Source organism: Vulpes lagopus, chromosome 23 (assembly GCF_018345385.1).
Source record: "Vulpes lagopus strain Blue_001 chromosome 23, ASM1834538v1, whole genome shotgun sequence".
NCBI classification, from domain to species: Eukaryota; Metazoa; Chordata; class Mammalia; order Carnivora; family Canidae; genus Vulpes; species Vulpes lagopus.
In genome coordinates, this window is record NC_054846.1 from 48,602,864 (window position 1) to 48,622,216 (window position 19,353).

Consider the following 19,353-nt stretch of genomic DNA (forward strand, 5'->3'; position numbering starts at 1 on the left):
ATTCATTCATGGACTGAAGGACATTTAGATTGTTTCCACGTCTTAGCCACTACATATAATGCTGCAAGGAATAAGGGGGTGCATGTATCTTTTTGCATTACTGTTTTCATTTTCTTTGAAGAAATATTTAGAAGTGGAATCATTGTATCATATGGTAGTTCTAAGGGACCTCTGGGTGGCTCAGTGGTTGAGCGTCTGCCTTCCATATGGTAGTTCTATTTTTAATTTTTTAAGAAACTGCCATACTGTCTTCCAAAGTGGCTGTACCAATTTACATTCTCACCAATAGTACATGAGAGTTTCCTTTTCTACATATCCTCACCAACACTTATTACTTATCTTTTTGGTAATAGCCATTTTTTTAAATGTAGATTCCATGCCCAGTGTGGAGCCCATTGTGGGACTTGAACTCACAACCCTGAGATTGAGACCTGAGCTGACATCAAGAGTTGGACGCTTAACTAACTGAACCACCCAGGCTCCCTGGTAATAGCCATTCTAAAATGTATGAGATGATCTCTCATTGTGGTTTGCATTTCCCTTATGATTAATGATGTAAGGCATTTCTTTATGTGCCTACTGACCCCCTGTATGTTTTTTAGAAAAATGTCTATTCAAATCTCCTACCCATTTTTTAATTAGATTGTTTGATTTTCTCTAATTAAGTTATATGAGTTCTTTATATATTTTGGATGTTACCCCTTATCAGATATATGACTTGCAAATATTTTCTCCAATTCAGTACACTGCCTTTTCATTTTGTTGATGGTTTCTTTTACTGCACAGAAGCTTTTTAGTTTGATGTAGTCCCACTTGTTTATTTTTGCTTTTCTTGCTTTTGCTTTTGGTATTAGACAAAAAAAATCAAGAGGACTTACGTCAACAAGCTTATGGCCTATGTTTTCTTTTAGGAATTTTATAGTTTCAGGTCTTAATTTAAGTTTTTAATTAATTTTGAGTTAATTTTTGTGTACGGTATAAGATAGTGATCCAGGTTCATTCTTTTGCATGTGGATGTTCAATTTTCCCAACACTATTTCTTGAAGAGACTGTCCTTTCCCCATGGTATACTGGCTCCTTAGTCATGAACTGACCATATATGTGTGGGTTTAATTTTGTGCTCTTTACTCTGTTCCACTGATCTATGTGTCTGTTTTTATGTCAATACCATACTGTTTTAATTACTATAGCTTTATAATACAATTTGAGATCAGGGAGCACGATGCTTCCAATTTTGTTTTTTCTCAAGATTGCTTTGGCTCAGGTCATGATCCCAGGGTCCTCAGATTGAGCCTTGCATCGAGCTCTCTGCTCTATGGTGAATCTGCAATCTTAAAAAGAAAATAGTTCTAAGCCCCTTCAAGTAAGGGACTATGTCTTTAAAAAAAGTTTTTTTTAAAGATTTTATTCATTTATTCACAAGAGACACCCACACACAGAGAGAGGCAGAGACACAGGCAGAGGCAGAAGCAGGCTCCATGCAGGGAGCCCGACGTGGGACTCAATCCCGGGACTCTAGGATCTCGCCCTGGGCTGAAGGCAGGCTCTAAATCGCTGAGCCACCCAGGGATCCCAGGGACTGTGTCTTATTTGACTTTATGTCATCAACCCTTAGCACAGAGCCGGCAATACAGACACTTCTCAGTAAATGTTTCTTTTTCCTTTTTTAAAAAGATTTTATTTATTTATTTGACACAGAGAGAGAGAGAGAAAGCACAAGCAGAGGGAGCGGGAGAGGGATAAACAGGCTCCCTGCCGAGCAGGGAGCCCCAAGCCAAGCAGGGAGCCCCATGCAGAGCTTGATCCTAGGACCCGGGGATCATGACCTGAGCCTAAGGCAGACATGTAACTGACTGAGCCACCCAGACGCCCCTCAGCAAATGTTTCTTAAGTGAAAGCATGAATGATAATAATAATAATTATAAAAACCCAATATACAAATAAATCAAACTCCTTACCTGCTTTTTTTTTTCCCTTTTGACCTGGAACTTGTTCTAAGCCATCTTGGCCTTTTCTCATTAACATGGCAAGTGATGCATCGTGAGCTCTGAACAGGTCCACAACTTCATGTAAGGCAACATCTGTTATCAGATCACAGCTCAGAACTAGTACATCTGTCTGTCAAATGGAGAAAGGGGAAGTCAATATCACAAAAGATAATAGATCACACAAATCATTACAGGATAAACTTACAACGGCTTGGCAGCACACACAAACTGGACACTCACTTTCAAACCTTTTTTATAGCAGCAGAATAAGTAAAATAAATAGGGTTGTTTTAACTGAACTTTGCTAGGGGAGGGTCTGGAATATCTATCTCCTCTTGCGTGTGCCTTATTGCTGACCAATCTGAGGCACCACTGGAATCCTGTGCTCTAAGAAACAGAGTCTGAAAACTACCACATTGTCTATTTCCATGTGGAATTAATGATCTTAAATGTATACATTCCTTTACAGTTTGAAAAGTATTTTCATATAGTCTGATGATTCCATATGGTTATGAAATACTATAAAGCACTCTGCTATAGTACTAGAAAATAAAAGAATGAATATAATGCCTATTTTTCAGGAGACCAATCTAACTAGTAACAATTACTATACAACCTCAAGTATGTATAAAATCACTCATTTAATTCTTATAACAATACCATGAGGTAGGATTGTTACTATTAATATTATTTGTTCCCATTTTTATGGATAAGAAATATGAGACCTGACTACCACAGGTCTGGCACATAATAGCCTTTTAGTAACTATATGATGAATGAATGAAAAAAATAAAAACAGATGTTCTCATGTGGTGGGTATTCTGATTGCATTTCTAGTAATTCATATTAATTATAATAGCTAGTAATAGCAATTAATGTTTATTGAATGTATACTATTGGCCAGGAATTGTGATAACACTTTGCATGCATTTCCAATCTTTAGAATCCTATGCTATAAGCACTGTTATTATTTGTACTTTACAGACAAAGAAACAGGTTTACAGTAGCTAGGTAACTACCTAAGATCTAACAACCTGTAATGACTATTCATATAAATAAATAATCTTTATAGTGAATAGTATCTAAAGAAATACAGCTTTACTAGTTTAAAGACCCACTTAAGGGAGTTTCTAGTCTATAGTATTAGATACCAAAGTCACTTAAATTTAGATCTTACTTTTTTAAAAAAAATATTTTATTTATTTACTAATGAGAGTGTGTACACAGAGAGAAAGAGAGGCAGAAACACAGGCAGAGGGAATGAGCAGGCTCCTCAGAGGGAGCCCAATGTGGGACTTGATCCCGGGTCTCCAGGGTCATGCCCTGGGCTGAAGGTGGCGCTAAACCACTGAGCCACCCGGGCTGCCCTAGATCTTAGATACTTTTAAATTTAGGTCTGTCTTATACCCACTACTACTATGGGTACTAGCTATCAACTGGAGTATCATACTTTAAGAGTTAACTTTGGGGCAGCCCTGCTGGCGCAGCGGTTTAGCGCCGCCTGCAGCCCAGGGCATGATCCTGGAGACCCTGGATCGAGTCCCATGTCGGGCTTCCTGCATGGAGCCCGCTTCTCCCTCTGTCTGTGTCTCTGCCTCTCTCTGTCTCTCTCTGATTGAATAAATAAATAAAAAATTTAAAAAAAGTTAACTTTGGTAACTTGATTAAAAAAGTACAATAAGAAGATTAAGGTGGTGCAAGAGCTGGAAACAGGACAGCTTAAAGAAGAGAAGTTGTTTAGTAGGGAAAAGATTTTGTGGGGGAGACAGTGAGCATGACAAGGATTATGGGGTGGTGTTTAGGAAGAGATAATACCAGCCTTTAAATACTTGGCAGCCTTAAGGAAAAACAAAATTTTACGTGACTAGCCCAAGACCAAACTAGGTAATGAGCAAATAGGTAAAACATGAAAAGTATTTTTGATTTCCATATTAACTTACATCTGTCAAAAAGAATAATTTTGTAAGGCAATGAGTTTCCCATCATAAGAAGTGCCCAGGCAGAAACTGGATTATCACTTGTAACAACTTATTTACTTAACATTTATGAGCACTTACTCTATGCTCAGCCAGGTCCTGTTCTGAAACATGGAAGGCACTTGGACTAGAAAGTGTTAAAATGTGAGCATCTTAATATTTTTATTTTTATTTTTTATTTTTTTTATTTTTTTTATTTTTTTTATGATAGTCACAGAGAGAGAGGCAGAGACATAGGCAGAGGGAGAAGCAGGCTCCATGCACCGGGAGCCCGATGTGGGATTCGATCCTGGGTCTCCAGGATCGCGCCTTGGGCCAAAGGCAGGCGCCGAACCGCTGCGCCACCCAGGGATCCCATCTTAATATTTTTAAAACAAATTCCTATCTATACATTCTGTTACTACATTTCATCATAAATGTAGAAAACAGATTTGCTAAAACAATATGTTGAAAAACAAATTCCTTACACTTCAGTTTAAATTGACTACATGAGTGTTTCCCAATAGCACACATGCAGTTTCCCAGAGGTGCCTCAGGTAAAGCCTGGTACTTATTGCTCTTTCTGAGTCGGCCAGGGTTATTTTTTGAGTTTCTGTATAAGTTTTGGTTTGGAATACAGGTTTTGCTACTTTAAAAAATCTGAAAAAGGGCAGCCCAAAGTGGCTCAGCGGTTTAGCGCCGCCTTCAGCCCAGGGCCTGACCCTGGAGACCCTGGATCAAGTCACACATCAGGCTCCCTGCATGGAGCCTGCTTCTCCCTTTGCTGTGTTTCTGCCTCTCTCTCTGTGTTTCTCATGAATAAATAAATAAAATCTTTTTAAAAATAATAAAAAGTCTGAAAAATATTTAAATTATTCCAAGTTTAAGAGTAAAATAAATATCTACATGGAAATTTTTGTAAGTGGTTCCTACTTTTCTACGTTTTTTTTTTAGATTTATTTATTTATTTACCCATTCATTCATTCATTCATTCATTCGAGACACACACACACAGAGAGAGAGAGAGAGAGAGAGGCAGAGACACAGGCAGAGGGAGAAGCAGGCTCCATGCAGGGAGCCCAATGTGGGACTCGATCTCAGGTCTCCAGGATCACACCCTGGGCTGAAGGCAGCGCTAAACCACTGAGTCATTCGGGCTGCCCCTTTTCTACGATTTTAATTGAAAAATCAAGATTCCTTGTGAAATGGCGCAGCCACTCTGGAAAACTGTGTGGAGGTTCCTCAAAGAGTTAAAAATAGACCTGCCTACGACCCAGCAATTGCACTGTTGGGGATTTATCCTAAAGATTCAGATGCAATGAAACGCCGGGACACCTGCACCCCAATGTTTATAGCAGCAATGTCCACAATAGCCAAACTGTGGAAGGAGCCTCGGTGTCCATCGAAAGATGAATGGATAAAGAAGATGTGGTTTATGTATACAATGGAATATTACTCAGCCATTAGAAACGACAAATACCCACCATTTGCTTCAACGTGGATGGAACTGGAGGGTATTATGCTGAGTGAAGTAAGTCAATCGGAGAAGAACAAACAGTGTATGTTCTCGTTCATTTGGGGAATAGTGAAAGGGAATATAAGGGAAGGGAGAAGAACTGTATGGGAAATATCAGAAAGGGAGACAGAACATAAAGACTCCTAACTCTGGGAAACAAACCGCGGGGGGTGGCGGTGAATGGGTGACGAGCACTGAGTGGGGCACTTGATGGGATAAGCACTGGGTGTTATTCTGTATGTTGGTAAATTGAACACCAATAAAAAATAAATTTATTTAAAAAAAAAAGAAAAATCAAGATTCCTGGGGCACATGGATGGCTCAGTCAGTTAATTATCTAATTTCAGTTCAGGTCATGATCTCAGGGTCCTGGGAGAGAGCCCCTGTATCAGGCTCTCCAGTCAGCAGGGAGTCTGTCTCTCTCTGCCCCTTCCCTTGCTTGTCCTCTCTCCTTCTCTCTCAAATAAACAAACAAACAAATAAAATCTTAAAAAAAAAATAAAATCAAGATTCCTGCTTCAGGTGGGGAAAACAGATTTCAACTCACATTCTACTATAGTAGAAAGTCATGTTTGCTAGAAAGTGAGGCTCAACCATAAGAATGCCTTGGCTTACTGCTTGAAATTTCTTATTTTAAATATAGAATCTGTACTAGAATCATCATTTCTTTTTCTACATGTAACTCATTACTTAGTGCCTAAACAATTCCTTTGGAAAACCTCTTCATAAATAAAAATTAAAAAAAAAAAAAAAAAAAAAAGGGATCCCTGGGTGGCGCAGCGGTTTGGCGCCTGCCTTTGGCCCAGGGCGCGATCCTGGAGACCCGGGATCGAATCCCACGTCGGGCTCCCGGAGCATGGAGCCTGCTTCTCCCTCTGCCTGTGTCTCTGCCTCTCTCTCTCTCTCTCTGTGTGTGACTATCATAAATAAATAAAAATTAAAAAACAAACAAACAAAAAAAAACCTCTTCAAGTTAAGAAGTTCAAATTTGGACTTTTTTTTTCTACTCTTCTGCTTAAGGCTGCTAAAAAAAAAAATTCCTAAGCTCACCATCCAGAAACCACCAAACATTAGCAAATCAGCCCATGTACATGAAAGCTAAGGAAGAGATAGGCCATAGAGTCCTACTTCTCACAACAATGCTTAGGAAGGCTGGGAACATGGGCTATTATTGAAGACATGTCACTACAGTAATACAGAAGTTGCCTCATTTCATTATAATAAAAATGACAGTTTGCTGAGAAAAAAAAAAACAACCCTTCCTTTCTCTAATAAGCTGGTTGATTTCTGCAAACTGTTCCACAATAAATTTAATTATCAAGTGTACTCCAAAGTGAAGAAAATGACCCCAGTGCAGATGCCTCTGACGTGGTGACAATGTTGTCTTGGAAAATAAATGCTGTTATCATTCAGTATCTGTAAAAAATAAATCTGTCAGTAAAGTGAATGCCAAACAAATTCTGCATAATTGTGAACAGTTGCAGCCTCATTTTTCTCTTTGCTTTTAGATGACTTTTTGCTAAGCTGAATGCAAAATCCCCAAGGAGCACAAGAAACAGACCCCTCCTCCCAATGTCTGGTTGCCATCTGTTCTCACTGTGAAAAGAAAGGCGTCAGTCAGAAAGGGCAGGCCTGGGATACAGATGGAGGTGCTATTCCGTCAGGCCCTCTTCTACCTCTGTTCCCAGAAAATGCACCATCTAAGACTCAGTGAGGCCAAACACATTCTCATCCTCTTTACAACTCCACCACTTCCAAAGGAAAGTCTTTGCTGTTTGATCAATGTACTTTGTTTCCAAAGCTGGAAATCCTGGAATAAGAAATAAAAGGCTAACATCTTACATTCTTCATACTACTGCCTGTTTCTCTTTACATTTTTATAAAAGCTATAATAGAAAATCAATGACTATTGCTTTGATTTGCATTCTAACGAAGTAAAGCCTATTCTAGAAATGCAAAAATTCTTCTACTAACTGGAGCCCACAGAGAAAAAGTGGAAAAACTGTTAAGAGCTAGAGGTATTTCTGAATCACGTGTGATCACAGCCATGAATAAACACAGACTGTTTGGACTGTGAAATAACTGTATATCTGAAATGTAATTAACTTGAAAGTTCCCTGGGCACACCAATCCTCAGCTGCCTTGAGTTTCAGAGCATTAGTTCTTTTCTAACACTGATGGTAGTGACTCTTTTGCAGAGACCAACTGGAATCTCCACAGACCTCCCTATTCAATATTCTAAGTCCTCAGTATCCCTTATCCCAAGCCTGTTCCTTTAGAGGAGACAAGGCAATGTCAAGGGCAAAAAGCACGGCTGTAAAGGACAGCAAATGTGTGCACTTTGGACAAACTGGAAACATACAAGGTCTTTAAGGGAAGGTGAAGACAGCACGTTAGTGTTTGGGAAGAAATCAAGATACCCAGGAACTCAAAATTCAAATTCCTGCCAGTTAGTTTTGGCTAAAGCAAACAAATTAAGCTCTGAAAACCCAATTACAAAGCTATGGCAAAGCCCAAAATCTCTCATTACAAGAACATTTTCAATCAAGCCAAAACCACTGAGTAAAACTAGAAGAAAAAAAACAAAAGTTAAGTCAGAAAACTGGATGTTATGTGTGTGTGGTGGTAGTGGTATGGTGGGAGGTGGTAAGAACTACTGGGAACAGCCCTCTCTTCTCTTCCTGGCAGCTGCTCCATGACAGATTGTTATAAATAACACAATCTGGCAATTTCCTATGGCATGGAGAAAGAAAAATACTTACTCCCCTGGGGGAAAAAACAACAACAACAACAACAACAAAAAAAACGGTCAGGGCAAGGTAACCACACTTTTACCCACCCAGCACTTCCACAAACAATGGCTATGATCCAAATCACCACCCTGCACTCCACCTCTGCCCATATGGAACTAATGAATTCAGCTACTTGGTTCAACTATGAACGGTCACAATTTATATTTCCTATGTGGTCCAATCCCAATCCAACCCTCAAAGAGTAGTTTGATGCCGTAATAAACATCAATGTCTAACTGCTGGAGACCTCACTGCTTGATTTCTGTTGAAAATGTTTGGAAAAGACTCCTAGTCTGCAGTTCCCAAAGTGCATGGCAAAGGGCCAACTGCCATTTTGTTTTTAATGAGGCTAGAGCATTAGGTACAGGAAGGGATGACCAACTCAGTCTCTAAGTAAGAAATGTGATAATCCTTAGGCTTAGAACTAAACATACTTCCTATGTTCCTTAGTTTAATCAAAGTGTCATCACCACCAGAATCTGAAGTCAGAAATCTGGCCATAGTCTAGGGCTAAAATCCTCCCTTTCTTGCCCAGTTTCCCATCTCAACATCTTACTGGTCATCAAGTTCTCTTCTTCTCCTTCTCCTTCTCCTTCTTCTCCTCCTCCTCCTCCTCCTTCTCCTTCTCCTTTCTCTTTCTTTTCTTTCTTTCTTTCTTTCTTTCTTTCTTTCTTTCTTTCTTTCTTTCTTTTTCTTTCTTTCTTTCTTTCCTCCTCCTCCTCCTCCTTCTCCTCCTTCTTCTTTTAAAGATTTATTTGTTTACTTATTTTTAGAGAGAGCAATGTGAGGGAAGGGGCAGAGGGAGAGAATCTTTTTAAGCAGACTCCCTACTGAGCAGGGAGCCTGAAGACATGGGCTTGATCCTATGACCCATGAGATCATGACCTGAGCCAAAACCAAGAGTTGGACGACCAACCAACTGAGCCACCTAGGAGCCCCCAAGTCCTCCTCTTTTATCTCCATTGCACTACCTTAGTTTAGGCCTCAAAATATTTTTCTGGTCTCTTAGCTGGTCTCATTCACTCCAGTTTTCCCTTATTCTAATCCATACTCCAATTTCCACTACTTATTTCACTTCCTTACTAAAGGCAGCCTAAAATAGCATTCTCGAAACAAAAGAAAAAGTTGAACTTACTCACTTATTCCCACTTACTTTCAAAATTTATTTTAAATACATGAATCATGATAAGTGATAGAATATGCTCTTCAGATAACATACAAAAATTGATATTTTGATATTTTTAAAATAAGAGATAAAAGAACTAGAGATTCTAATATCTTCCTTTGGTACTCCATCCTGCACACCCCTTTGCTTTGAGATCACCTCATTTAGGGTATTATTGCTCTGTAAGACTGAGTTTAAATTCATTAGCATGACATTAAAGGTCTTTAAATACCGGGGATCCCTGGGTGGCTCAGCGGTTTCACGCCTGCCTTTGGCCCAGGGCGCAATCCTGGAGTCCCGGGATCAAGTCCCACGTTGGGCTCCCGGCATGGAACCTGCTTCACCCTCTGCCTGTGTCTCTGCCTCTCTCTCTCTCTATGTCTATCATAAATAAATAAAAATAAATCTTAAAAAAATTAAAAAATAAAGGTCTTTAAATATGACTCCACCTACTTAATTCAGCCTTCTCTACCCCAATTCTCCTCCACATAGCTAATGTTAAAAAACTGCCAAAAATGCATTCCCCATTCTCTATTCTCACTCCACTACACAGTCATCCATCAAGTTTCAGGGCCTGTCGTAGTTATTTTAAAAGGCAGAGCCAATATATTATCTCTAGAGATGAACTTTTCTGATCCATTGCAGACCTTAAATCACTAAAGTAGACTACATAGGTTTTTGTTTTTTTTCTAGACTGTGAGCTTCATAAGGAGCTCTTTTATCTTTTTATCTCCAGAGTTCACTTCTTTTTATCTCCAGAGTTCACTCTAGTGCTGGCCAAAGAAGCATCAGCAAACGTTAGCACTCTTCTTGTTATTTCCCTCACCTTGTTTAAATGGACTAAAAAATGGAAACATCAAAGTTTAGATGTTTAGAAATGCATACTTTCTGACAGAGCTGAGAGCCCATCCTTTATAGAGACTGTGACTGTTCAGAGTTAGGACAGGAGCCAAAAAGGTAACTCTGCAGCTTTGTAAAGCAATGAGGTAGGGAATAAACCTGCTGCCTCTAAAAAGGGAAAAGGCAGAAATGTCTGAAAAAAAAAAAAAAAGAAAAAAAGAAACCAGACAGCTGTCCTGGAGGGTATGGCTGGAGAGAATATGCTAGATTTATAATTTTAAAATGGGGACTCTGGGACGCTTGGGTGGCTCAGTGGTTAAGTGTCTGCCTCCGGCTCAGGGCGTGATCCCAGGATACGGGATCCAGTCTCACATTGGGCTCCTTGTGAGGAGCCTGCTTCTCCTTCTGCCTGTATCTCTGCCTCTCTCTGGGTGTCTCTCATGAATGAATGAATGAATGAATAAATAAATAAATCTTTAAAAAAATAAAATAAAATAAAATGGGGACTCAACATTTATAGTTTCAATATTTATAGCTCATTCACCTTCCTACAGAAGTTCTCTTCTTTGGGTTAAGAACAAATAGAGGAGGGGATCCCTGGGTGGCTCAGAGGTTTGGCGCCTGCCTTTGGCCCAGAGCGAGATCCTGAGTCCCGGGATCGAGTCCCACGTCGGGCTCCTGGCATGGAGCCTGCTTCTCCCTCTGCCCTGTGTCTCTGCCTCTCTCTCTCTGTGTGTGTGTCTATCATAAATAAATGAATAAATCTTTAAAAAAAAAAAAAAGAATAGAGGAATCCTACTAATGTTTCCTGTGTAAAGCTAAGAAGTAACTGAGAATCTGTTAATTTCTAACACTGCTAAATGAGTTAAATGCTAATCACATCTCTTTCAGGTTTTTCTTTTGGTGGGAGGCAAAATATTTATGTGACTCACTTTGTAACATTTAAGACAGAGAGGTTGTTTACAAAAATACAGAAGTTATTGGTTTTTCTTCCAGGATTTAAATATCTGCAATTTAATTTTAATATCCAAATGCATGGACATTAATAGAGAAATGACATAAATTTTTTTGTTCTCTCAAATCAAACCTTCACTTTGAAAGAATTTACTATGCTGAATCTATCTTACATAATTTCATTCTTTTTTCTTCAGTAAGACACCAAGTACTCCACAGGATAAAAATATTGCTCCATTTCAAGATCATGAAATATGCTCTTAACAATTATGTTACATATTTTGTTTGTAACTTGAATTTTAATTTTGTCCTGAAGTATGAAATATGTAGAAATACTGTCCAGTTTACTTGGAAGCCAGAAAGCTTGGGAGAGGGTCAGCAAAGGGTAGTTAGGTACTATGACAAAGGGGAGTTTATAATAATATGAAAAAAAGACAACTAACAAATTAAAAAAAAAAAAGAAACTAAAATCATCCTCAAAAAACAACTCTTAAAATTAGGTATGTCTTTTTCTCTTAGTAATTTTACATATAACTTTGAAAGGGCCCCTCCCTTTTTGGGCCTCAATGTCTTCATCTATAAGATTAGATCTCTAAATTTCCTTATGGCATAAAATCATATTACAAGGATCAAGCTATTCTAATTATTTTTTTTAAAGATTTTATTTATTCATTTATGAGAGACACACAGAGAGTCAGAGACATAGGCAGAAAGAGAAGCAGGCTCCTTGTGGGGAGTCTGATGTGGAACTCGATCCCAGGACCCTGGGATCACGACCTGAGCTGAAGGCAGATGCTCAACCTGAGCCTCCCAGGTGGCTCTATTCTTTTTTTTCTTTTTAAAGATTTTATTCATTTATTCGTGAGAGACACACACACACAGAGAGGCAGAGGGAGAAGCAGTCTCCATGCAGGAAGCCCGATGTGGGACTTGACCCCGGAACTCTGGGATCACACCCTGAGCCAAAGGCAGATGCTCAACTTTTGAGCCACCCAGGCATCCCGAGGTGGCTCTATTCTTAATTCTTCATCTGGAGCTATGCTCTGGGTCCACTGGCATTAATAATTACGATGACCTTAAAGTTCTGAGTTTCTCATCTACTTTGGGCATCATCATGAAAGATTAAATCATATTAAGTATAATTTTGATGCTCAGCACATTTAATTAAACTTGAGTTCTTTCAAAAGTAATAACATGTGTGTGTGGCATGTATGGCAATCCTCAGTTTATCAGAGAAGTCAGTTAGGCAAAAAAACCCAGAACCAGCTTACCAACCTGGTTAAAGATTATGTTACTATCCAAGTTCATTCATTAAAGGATGTGTCTCTGAATATCTCTTTAGCAAAAGCCCAAGTGGTCACAACCTTTTAGGATTCCAATCCATAATGATTCCAGTTTGGAACCAATGGTTACACTCTATCTGCTACTATCAGCTCAACTGGTTCTAAGGCTACACTATCTTTTAGTTGATGGCAAAACACTGGACATCATTTAATGTTACAACCTCTTACACACACTTTATTTCACTTAAATCTCACATAATTCTGTAGTATCAATATAGTTAAACCCATTTTATAGAGAATAGAAGCTCAGAAATATATGATCTGCCCCTTTGCTATCATATTGCCTCCTAACACACACACACACACACACACACACACACACACTACACCTTAATACATTAGTTTCAGGTGTACAACATAGTGATTCAACAAGTTTATACATATGCTATGCTCACCAGAAGTACAGCTACCATCTGTCACCACACAATGTTATTACAATACCACTGACCATATTCCCTATGCTGTGAATATAGGCCCTCTTTAAATGTATTCATGTCGTATTCAAATTTGGTTAGGCATCTTACTATTTAAAACCAAATCGGGGTGCCTAGGTGGCTCAGTCAGTTAAGCATCTGCCTTCGGCTCAGGTCATGATCCCAGTGGGATTTAGCCCCACATGGGGTTCCTTGCTCAGTGGGGAGCCTGCTTCTCCCTCTCCCTCTCCCTCTGCCTGCCGCTCCCCCTGCCTGTGCTCTCTGTCAAATAAATTAATAAAATCTTTAAAAAATATACTGTTAAAAAAAATCCTATGTGGAGAAGGGGGAACCCTCTTACACTGTTGGTGGGAATGCAAGCTGGTACAGCCACTATGGAAAACAGTATGGAAGTTTCTCAAAAAGTTGAAAATAGAGCTATACTACAACCCAGCAATTGCACTACTACATATTTACCTCAAAGATACAAATGTAGTGATCCTATGGGGCACCTGTACCCCAATGTTTATAAGAGCAATGTCCCCAATAGCCAAACTATGGAAAGGGTCCAGATGTCCAAACTGAGGAGGGAGGAGTTAAGAAGGCTAGTTGAAAGATCTCTTTTCCACTCTGTGCAACCCAACTATTGCCTGGTCTCACCCTGGCAGAGGGCTGAAGAGAGTAAAATAGAGGATATCTAGACTGGGGAAGCACAAGCACAGTTGGGATAGGAAGAGGCGATGCCCTTTACTGAAAAGGGAGAACTTTTTTTTTTTTTTTTTTAATTAGAGACAGAGAGCGAGAGCGAGAGAGAGAGGCAGAGACACAGGCAGAGGGAGAAGCAGGCTCCATGCAGGGAGCCTGATATGGGACTCGATCCCAGCTCTCCAGGATCAGGCCCTGGACTGAAGGCGGCGCTAAACCGCTGAGCCACCCGGGCTGCCCTGAAAAGGGAGAACTTAAAAAAGAATGCATATAGGATTCTGAAACATCCTCCTCTGTCCTGACCCAACTCATTTTCTAGAATGCTAGCAGCTAGGCCTTTAAAGACCTTTCAGGCAGGAGAATAGTTTTCTTTAGGGAATCTGAGTAATCAAAGAGAAAAAGCCCTTAGGATACAGACATAGGAGATTCACACACACACACACACACACACACACACACACACACACACACGAGCCTAATCACATACCGTATCACCCTACAGTGAAGCTCACAGTTGACATTCATATACAAAACTTCATTCATATACAAAACTTGAGAAAAAAAAGATAAAGATATTGAAAATATGAAAGAAAAGATAACAAAATTAAAGAACCAGTCTAAGGAATCCACTATCAGAATAATCAGTTTCCAGGAAAAAAAGAACAGAAAAAAAAAAAAAAAAAAAAAAAACAGATATGAAGGGATCATCAACAAAATGATTTTTTTTAATTCCCCTAAACTGGGGATCCCTGGGTGGCGCAGCGGTTTGACGCCTGCCTTTGGCCCAGGGCGCGATCCTGGAGACCCGGGATCGAATCCCATGTGCATGGAGCCTGCTTCTCCCTCTGTCTGTGTCTCTGCCTCTCTCTCTTTCTCTGTGACTATCATAAAAAATAAATAAATAAATAAAATAAAATTAAAAAATTCCCCTAAACTGAAGGACAAGAATATCCAAATTGAAAGGGTTCACTGAGTAAAAGGGATCACATGAATAAAACAGATTCACAAGAAAAGACATCATCATGAAATTCTAGAACACTTGGTACAAAAAAAAGATGCTATAAATTTTGACAGAAAAAGTTGGCCACATTAAAAACATTAGCAATTAGAAAAACTTATGACTTCTCAACCACACTGGAAGCTCAAGACAACAAGCAATGCCTTCAAAATTCTTAGGAAATTTCTTAGGGAATGTTCTCTCACATTTTGAGATGATTCTGTATCTTCTTATCCTTCCTTGAAACTTTAACACTCCCCTCCCTTCTTACTCTCAGCTGGTGGCTTCACCTCTTATTTCAATAAGAAAATAGAAACAGAAGCAGCAAACATCTTAGTGACACAAAATTAATGAAGCTACATGCGTTACATGTTACCTAATCTACCTCTAATAATGTATTAACTGTCCCTAATCCAATAGAAGGCAAACCTATCTACCTGCATGCTGGATCTCACTCCCCCTAATCTACTCAGTAAACTCTATGAGGGCAGGGACTTTGTTTTATTCACTGTTCATCCTAAGCACCTAGCACAGTGACCAGTACATCATAGGCAGTAAAAATACAGTTGTTGAATTGAATAACTAAATGCTTTCTTTTCTCTGCCATCAATTTCTTTTTCTCCTGGATCATTTCCATCAGCACACACATATGCTAAAGTATATCCCACCTTGGGAAAAAAAAAGAACATTTAATTTTTGCAAGTTGAGCAAATGGACATTTATTTATATCACATACAATCTTTCATAGGTGTGGAATATTTCATACCGTCTTATTCTCTTTTCATGTTGAAATTCCTCCAAACAGCTGTTTTACCATGTCCCATTTTTCTTTTCTTTACTCTTTATTTTTACTTTTTAAGTAATCTCTACAGCCAACGTGGGGTTTGAATTCACAAACCCAAGATCAAGAGTCCCATGCTCTACCAAGTAAGCCAGCCAGGCCCCCCAATATCTCCCATTTTCAAATCCCTCAACTCTTTTTATTTTCCTCCTCAACTCTTTTGATTGGACTTTTGTCCCTACTGCTCCAGCAAGGGAACCTATGAATTAACCCACCTTGCCAAATCTAATGATAAATTCTTAGTTCATATCTTATTAATTAATTAATTTCTACTTTCTTTCTACTTCAGTGGCTATAACTTTCTAATCACCTTTGTTTGCTCCTCCTCTGCTTCTTGACTTCTAAATACCAAGTTCAGTCTTACACTCCCTAGATGATTTCACTCTGTTGATGATCTCCAGATTTGTATCTCCAGCCCTGATCTCTTTTTTGAGATTCTGAATTGTAAAACCAACTGCCTAGTGGGTATCTCAACTTGGAAATCTAATACCCAGTGTTACAAATTTAACATCCAAAAATTATCTCGATTCCCAACTTGCTCTTCCTCCAGTCTCCCACACTACAGTAAATCCTATTACTATCACTCCAATTGTTCAAGTAAAAAATCCAGAAGCTGTTGTTTGATTTCCCTTTTCCTCATTCTAAATATCCAATCCATAAGAAGTCCTGTCAACTCTACCTTCAAAATATGTCTTGAGGGCAGCCCCCATGGCTCAGCGGTTTAGCGCCACCTGCAGCCTGGGGTGTGATCCTGGAGACCAGGGATCCAGTCCCACAAGTCCCACGTCAGGCTCCCTGCACGGAGCCTGCTTCTCCCTCTGCCTGTGTCTCTGCCTCTTTCTCTCTGTGTGTGTGTCTCTATGAATAAATAAATAAAATCTTTAAAAAAAACAAAAATTATGTCTTGAATGCAACCACCTCTATCACTATTGTTCTAGCATTATCTTTTACCTGGACTATTGCAACTGTCTCCTTACTGATCTTTCTGATTCATTTCTGTTGTATTATAGATTTTCAGACAGCAGCTAGACAGACATTTTAAAAGCATAAACCAGGGATCCGTGGGGGGCTCAGTTGGTTAAGCATGTGACTTCATTCAGGTCATGATCTCAGGGTCCTGGGATCAAGCCCACACGTTGAGCCCAACGTCGGGCTCTGCACTCATAGCGAGCCTGCTTCTCCCTCTCCCCCCACCCCCAGCCCACCCCTTTCATGCTCTCTTTCTCTCAAATGAATAAATAAAATGTTTAAAAAAAAACTTAAAAAATAAAAGCATAAACTGGATGATGTCACTCAAAACCCACAAAAGGTTTCCCAACATAGAAAAAATGTAAATGCTAAATCCCTACTATGATCATAAGATCCTTTATGAACTGGCCCTCACATAACTTTCAGGCCCTCCATACTACTATTCTACTGCTTAATTACTGTGCTCTATATCGGTTTTGTTATAGCTTCCAAAACAGCCACCTGGGTGGCTCAGCGGTTAAGTGTCTGCCTTCGGCTCGGAGCACGATCCTGGTTTTGGGATCGAGTCTCACATCAGGCTCCCTGCGAGGAGCCTGCTTGTTTTTCTGCCTGTGTCTCTACCTCTCTCTATGTGTCTCTCATGAATAAATAAAATAAAATTTTAAAAAATAAAATAAAACAGGTTAAATTCACTAATTCAGGGCCTTTGCATTCTCTCTGCAAGAAAAGATCTTCCCAAGAAACTCATTAGAATTTCTCTTCAAATGTGATTTCCTATCTGAAAGACCTTTCCTTCCTCTGCCACTCTTTATCTCCTTATCCTGATTCATTTTTCTTCTTAGGACCTGTTATCATCTGAAATTATTTGTTTTCTTGTTTATTATATATCTCTCTCTCCTTAGAGAGTAGCTCTAAGAGGACAGGGATCTTGTTTTTCTGGCTTACCCCTATATTTCTAGCATCAAGGACAGTGCTTGGTAAACAGCAGGTGAATAAATGAAAAATAGGAAGGACTATTTTATAGATAAATTAAATGCAAGCTTCGAAGGGGCTTATAACCTCTTAAAAGGCATATTCTAGTGAGTGATGCAACAATAATTAGAAACCAGGTCTACCCATATTTGTGAAAGCCTGCATTCTCTTCATTACACCATTCCACCTCTTTGATAAGATAAAAAGATCCTCCCTTTGAGATAACCTGCTTGGGGTAGAGGGCTAGCCATGTCAGTAAACTTAAGGCTTGATGGAAACTTAACAGATACAAATAAAATGAACACCAAGCAGCCAATGCTGTGATCTCTCTGGTCTATAATCATAGAAACTCATCCTTAGGCTCATATAGACATCTGTGTCCACAATAAAGGAGTAAGGAGCATGTTCCAAATGTTTACAAAGAGCTTGCCTCATCTGTCATTCATTCAATACACACATACTGAGCATCCTCTCTATGACAGGCCCAGAAATAATTCCTGTCCCATAGTCCAGTGCATGGAGATGATGGTGTAACAAATAATTTTAATCCTCTGTGAAAGTATAAAAAAATGAAACCTAATCCAGTCTTAGAAAGCCAACAAAGGCTTGTTGAAGCAGAAGATGTCTAAATTAAGAGCTGAAAAAAGGTTGGGTAGCTACAGACTACTTCAAATGAACTCCCTGGTCATGATGGAAGATTGCTTACTGATTTCCCACAAACAGTATCTGTCCATTCCACTAATCAGGCTGGTCTTTGTTACCTTATGATTCAGAGCAGGACAGGTGGCCCTACCAAGAGTTTCCAAAAATCTAAGCCATATGGCTGCTTATCACCCAAAGATAAAGAAAGTGTGTGATGACAGCCTTGGTGTTCTATCCTAATTCCTAGCTATCATGTTTCCATCCTACCCTACACCCCTCATTCCATAAAGCTGTGCATATATACACTAGGTTAGTACAGTCAAGGAAAAAGCTCCACTGAGATTTCCTGGGGTGGGGTGGGGAGATAAAAAAAATCCCCTCCTTCAACTTGTTAACTTATTTCTACCGTAAGTCCTGGACTTTTCATTATTCCACCAGCAGGCTCAAAGAAGGCATCAGTGGGGATATCCTGAGGCCTTTCTAGGCAACCACAGCCCACCAAAGCAATCATAAGAAGGAAAGTTGCCACTTAAAGTCTTTAAGCAAGTTGGGACCAAGTTCTCAGATTTCCCCTTAACCAAAGCATACTCATTCTTTTTAAGCAGATAGAAATCTGCCAAAAACAAATCCTTGGGCAAAATGAAAGGTTCCAGGAAAGAATGACAGAGATTTGTAATTCGATAAAGACATCAAACACTCAACTGAAAATAACTTGTACTTAAGCTTTTTGAACATCTAAAAATAGCACATATGCTTAATCTTTCTAATAAGCTGTCCCTAGGATGGGGATTTCATGGGCAGTTTGTTCTTTGCTGTAACATGTTAGCTGTTTCATAAGACATATAACAATAGTCCTTTTTCTACATCAAAGAATTTAAATAACTAAACCTTTAACTAGTGTCTTGGTATCATTATCCCTATTTTCTGGGTTGTGAAACTGAGGCAGAGGGCAAATGAGGCTTGCCTGAGGCTAAAGATTCCTGTCTAGATTAAATAGAAAATTATCAACTCCGAAATCTCTAAGTTAAGGCAAGCCATGAGACCTGGAATATAAAGTAAGTGTTTTAAACACAGGCTATAGAACTCTGTTATAGATTTAGTCTGCTGAGGTCTCTTATTTTTTTTTTTTTTAAGATTTTTAATTTATTTATGATAGACACAGAGAGAGAGAGAGGCAGAGACACAGGCAGAGGGAGAAGCAGGCTCCATGCAGGGAGCCCAACATGGGACTCGATCCCGGGTCTCCAGGATCAGGCCCTGG

At 39.3% G+C, this 19,353-nt stretch overlaps 1 protein-coding gene across 1 annotated transcript in view; it reads right to left on the reverse strand.

Moving 5' to 3' along the window:
• The window catches only part of EIF2B3 (eukaryotic translation initiation factor 2B subunit gamma), a 114,140-nt gene that overhangs the window by 69,068 nt on the left and 25,719 nt on the right, over positions 1–19,353 (reverse strand). The window contains exon 4 of the mRNA XM_041738002.1: positions 1,959–2,118. Coding sequence (XP_041593936.1) covers positions 1,959–2,118 — 160 coding nt within the window. The remainder of the gene's footprint in view (positions 1–1,958; positions 2,119–19,353) is intronic.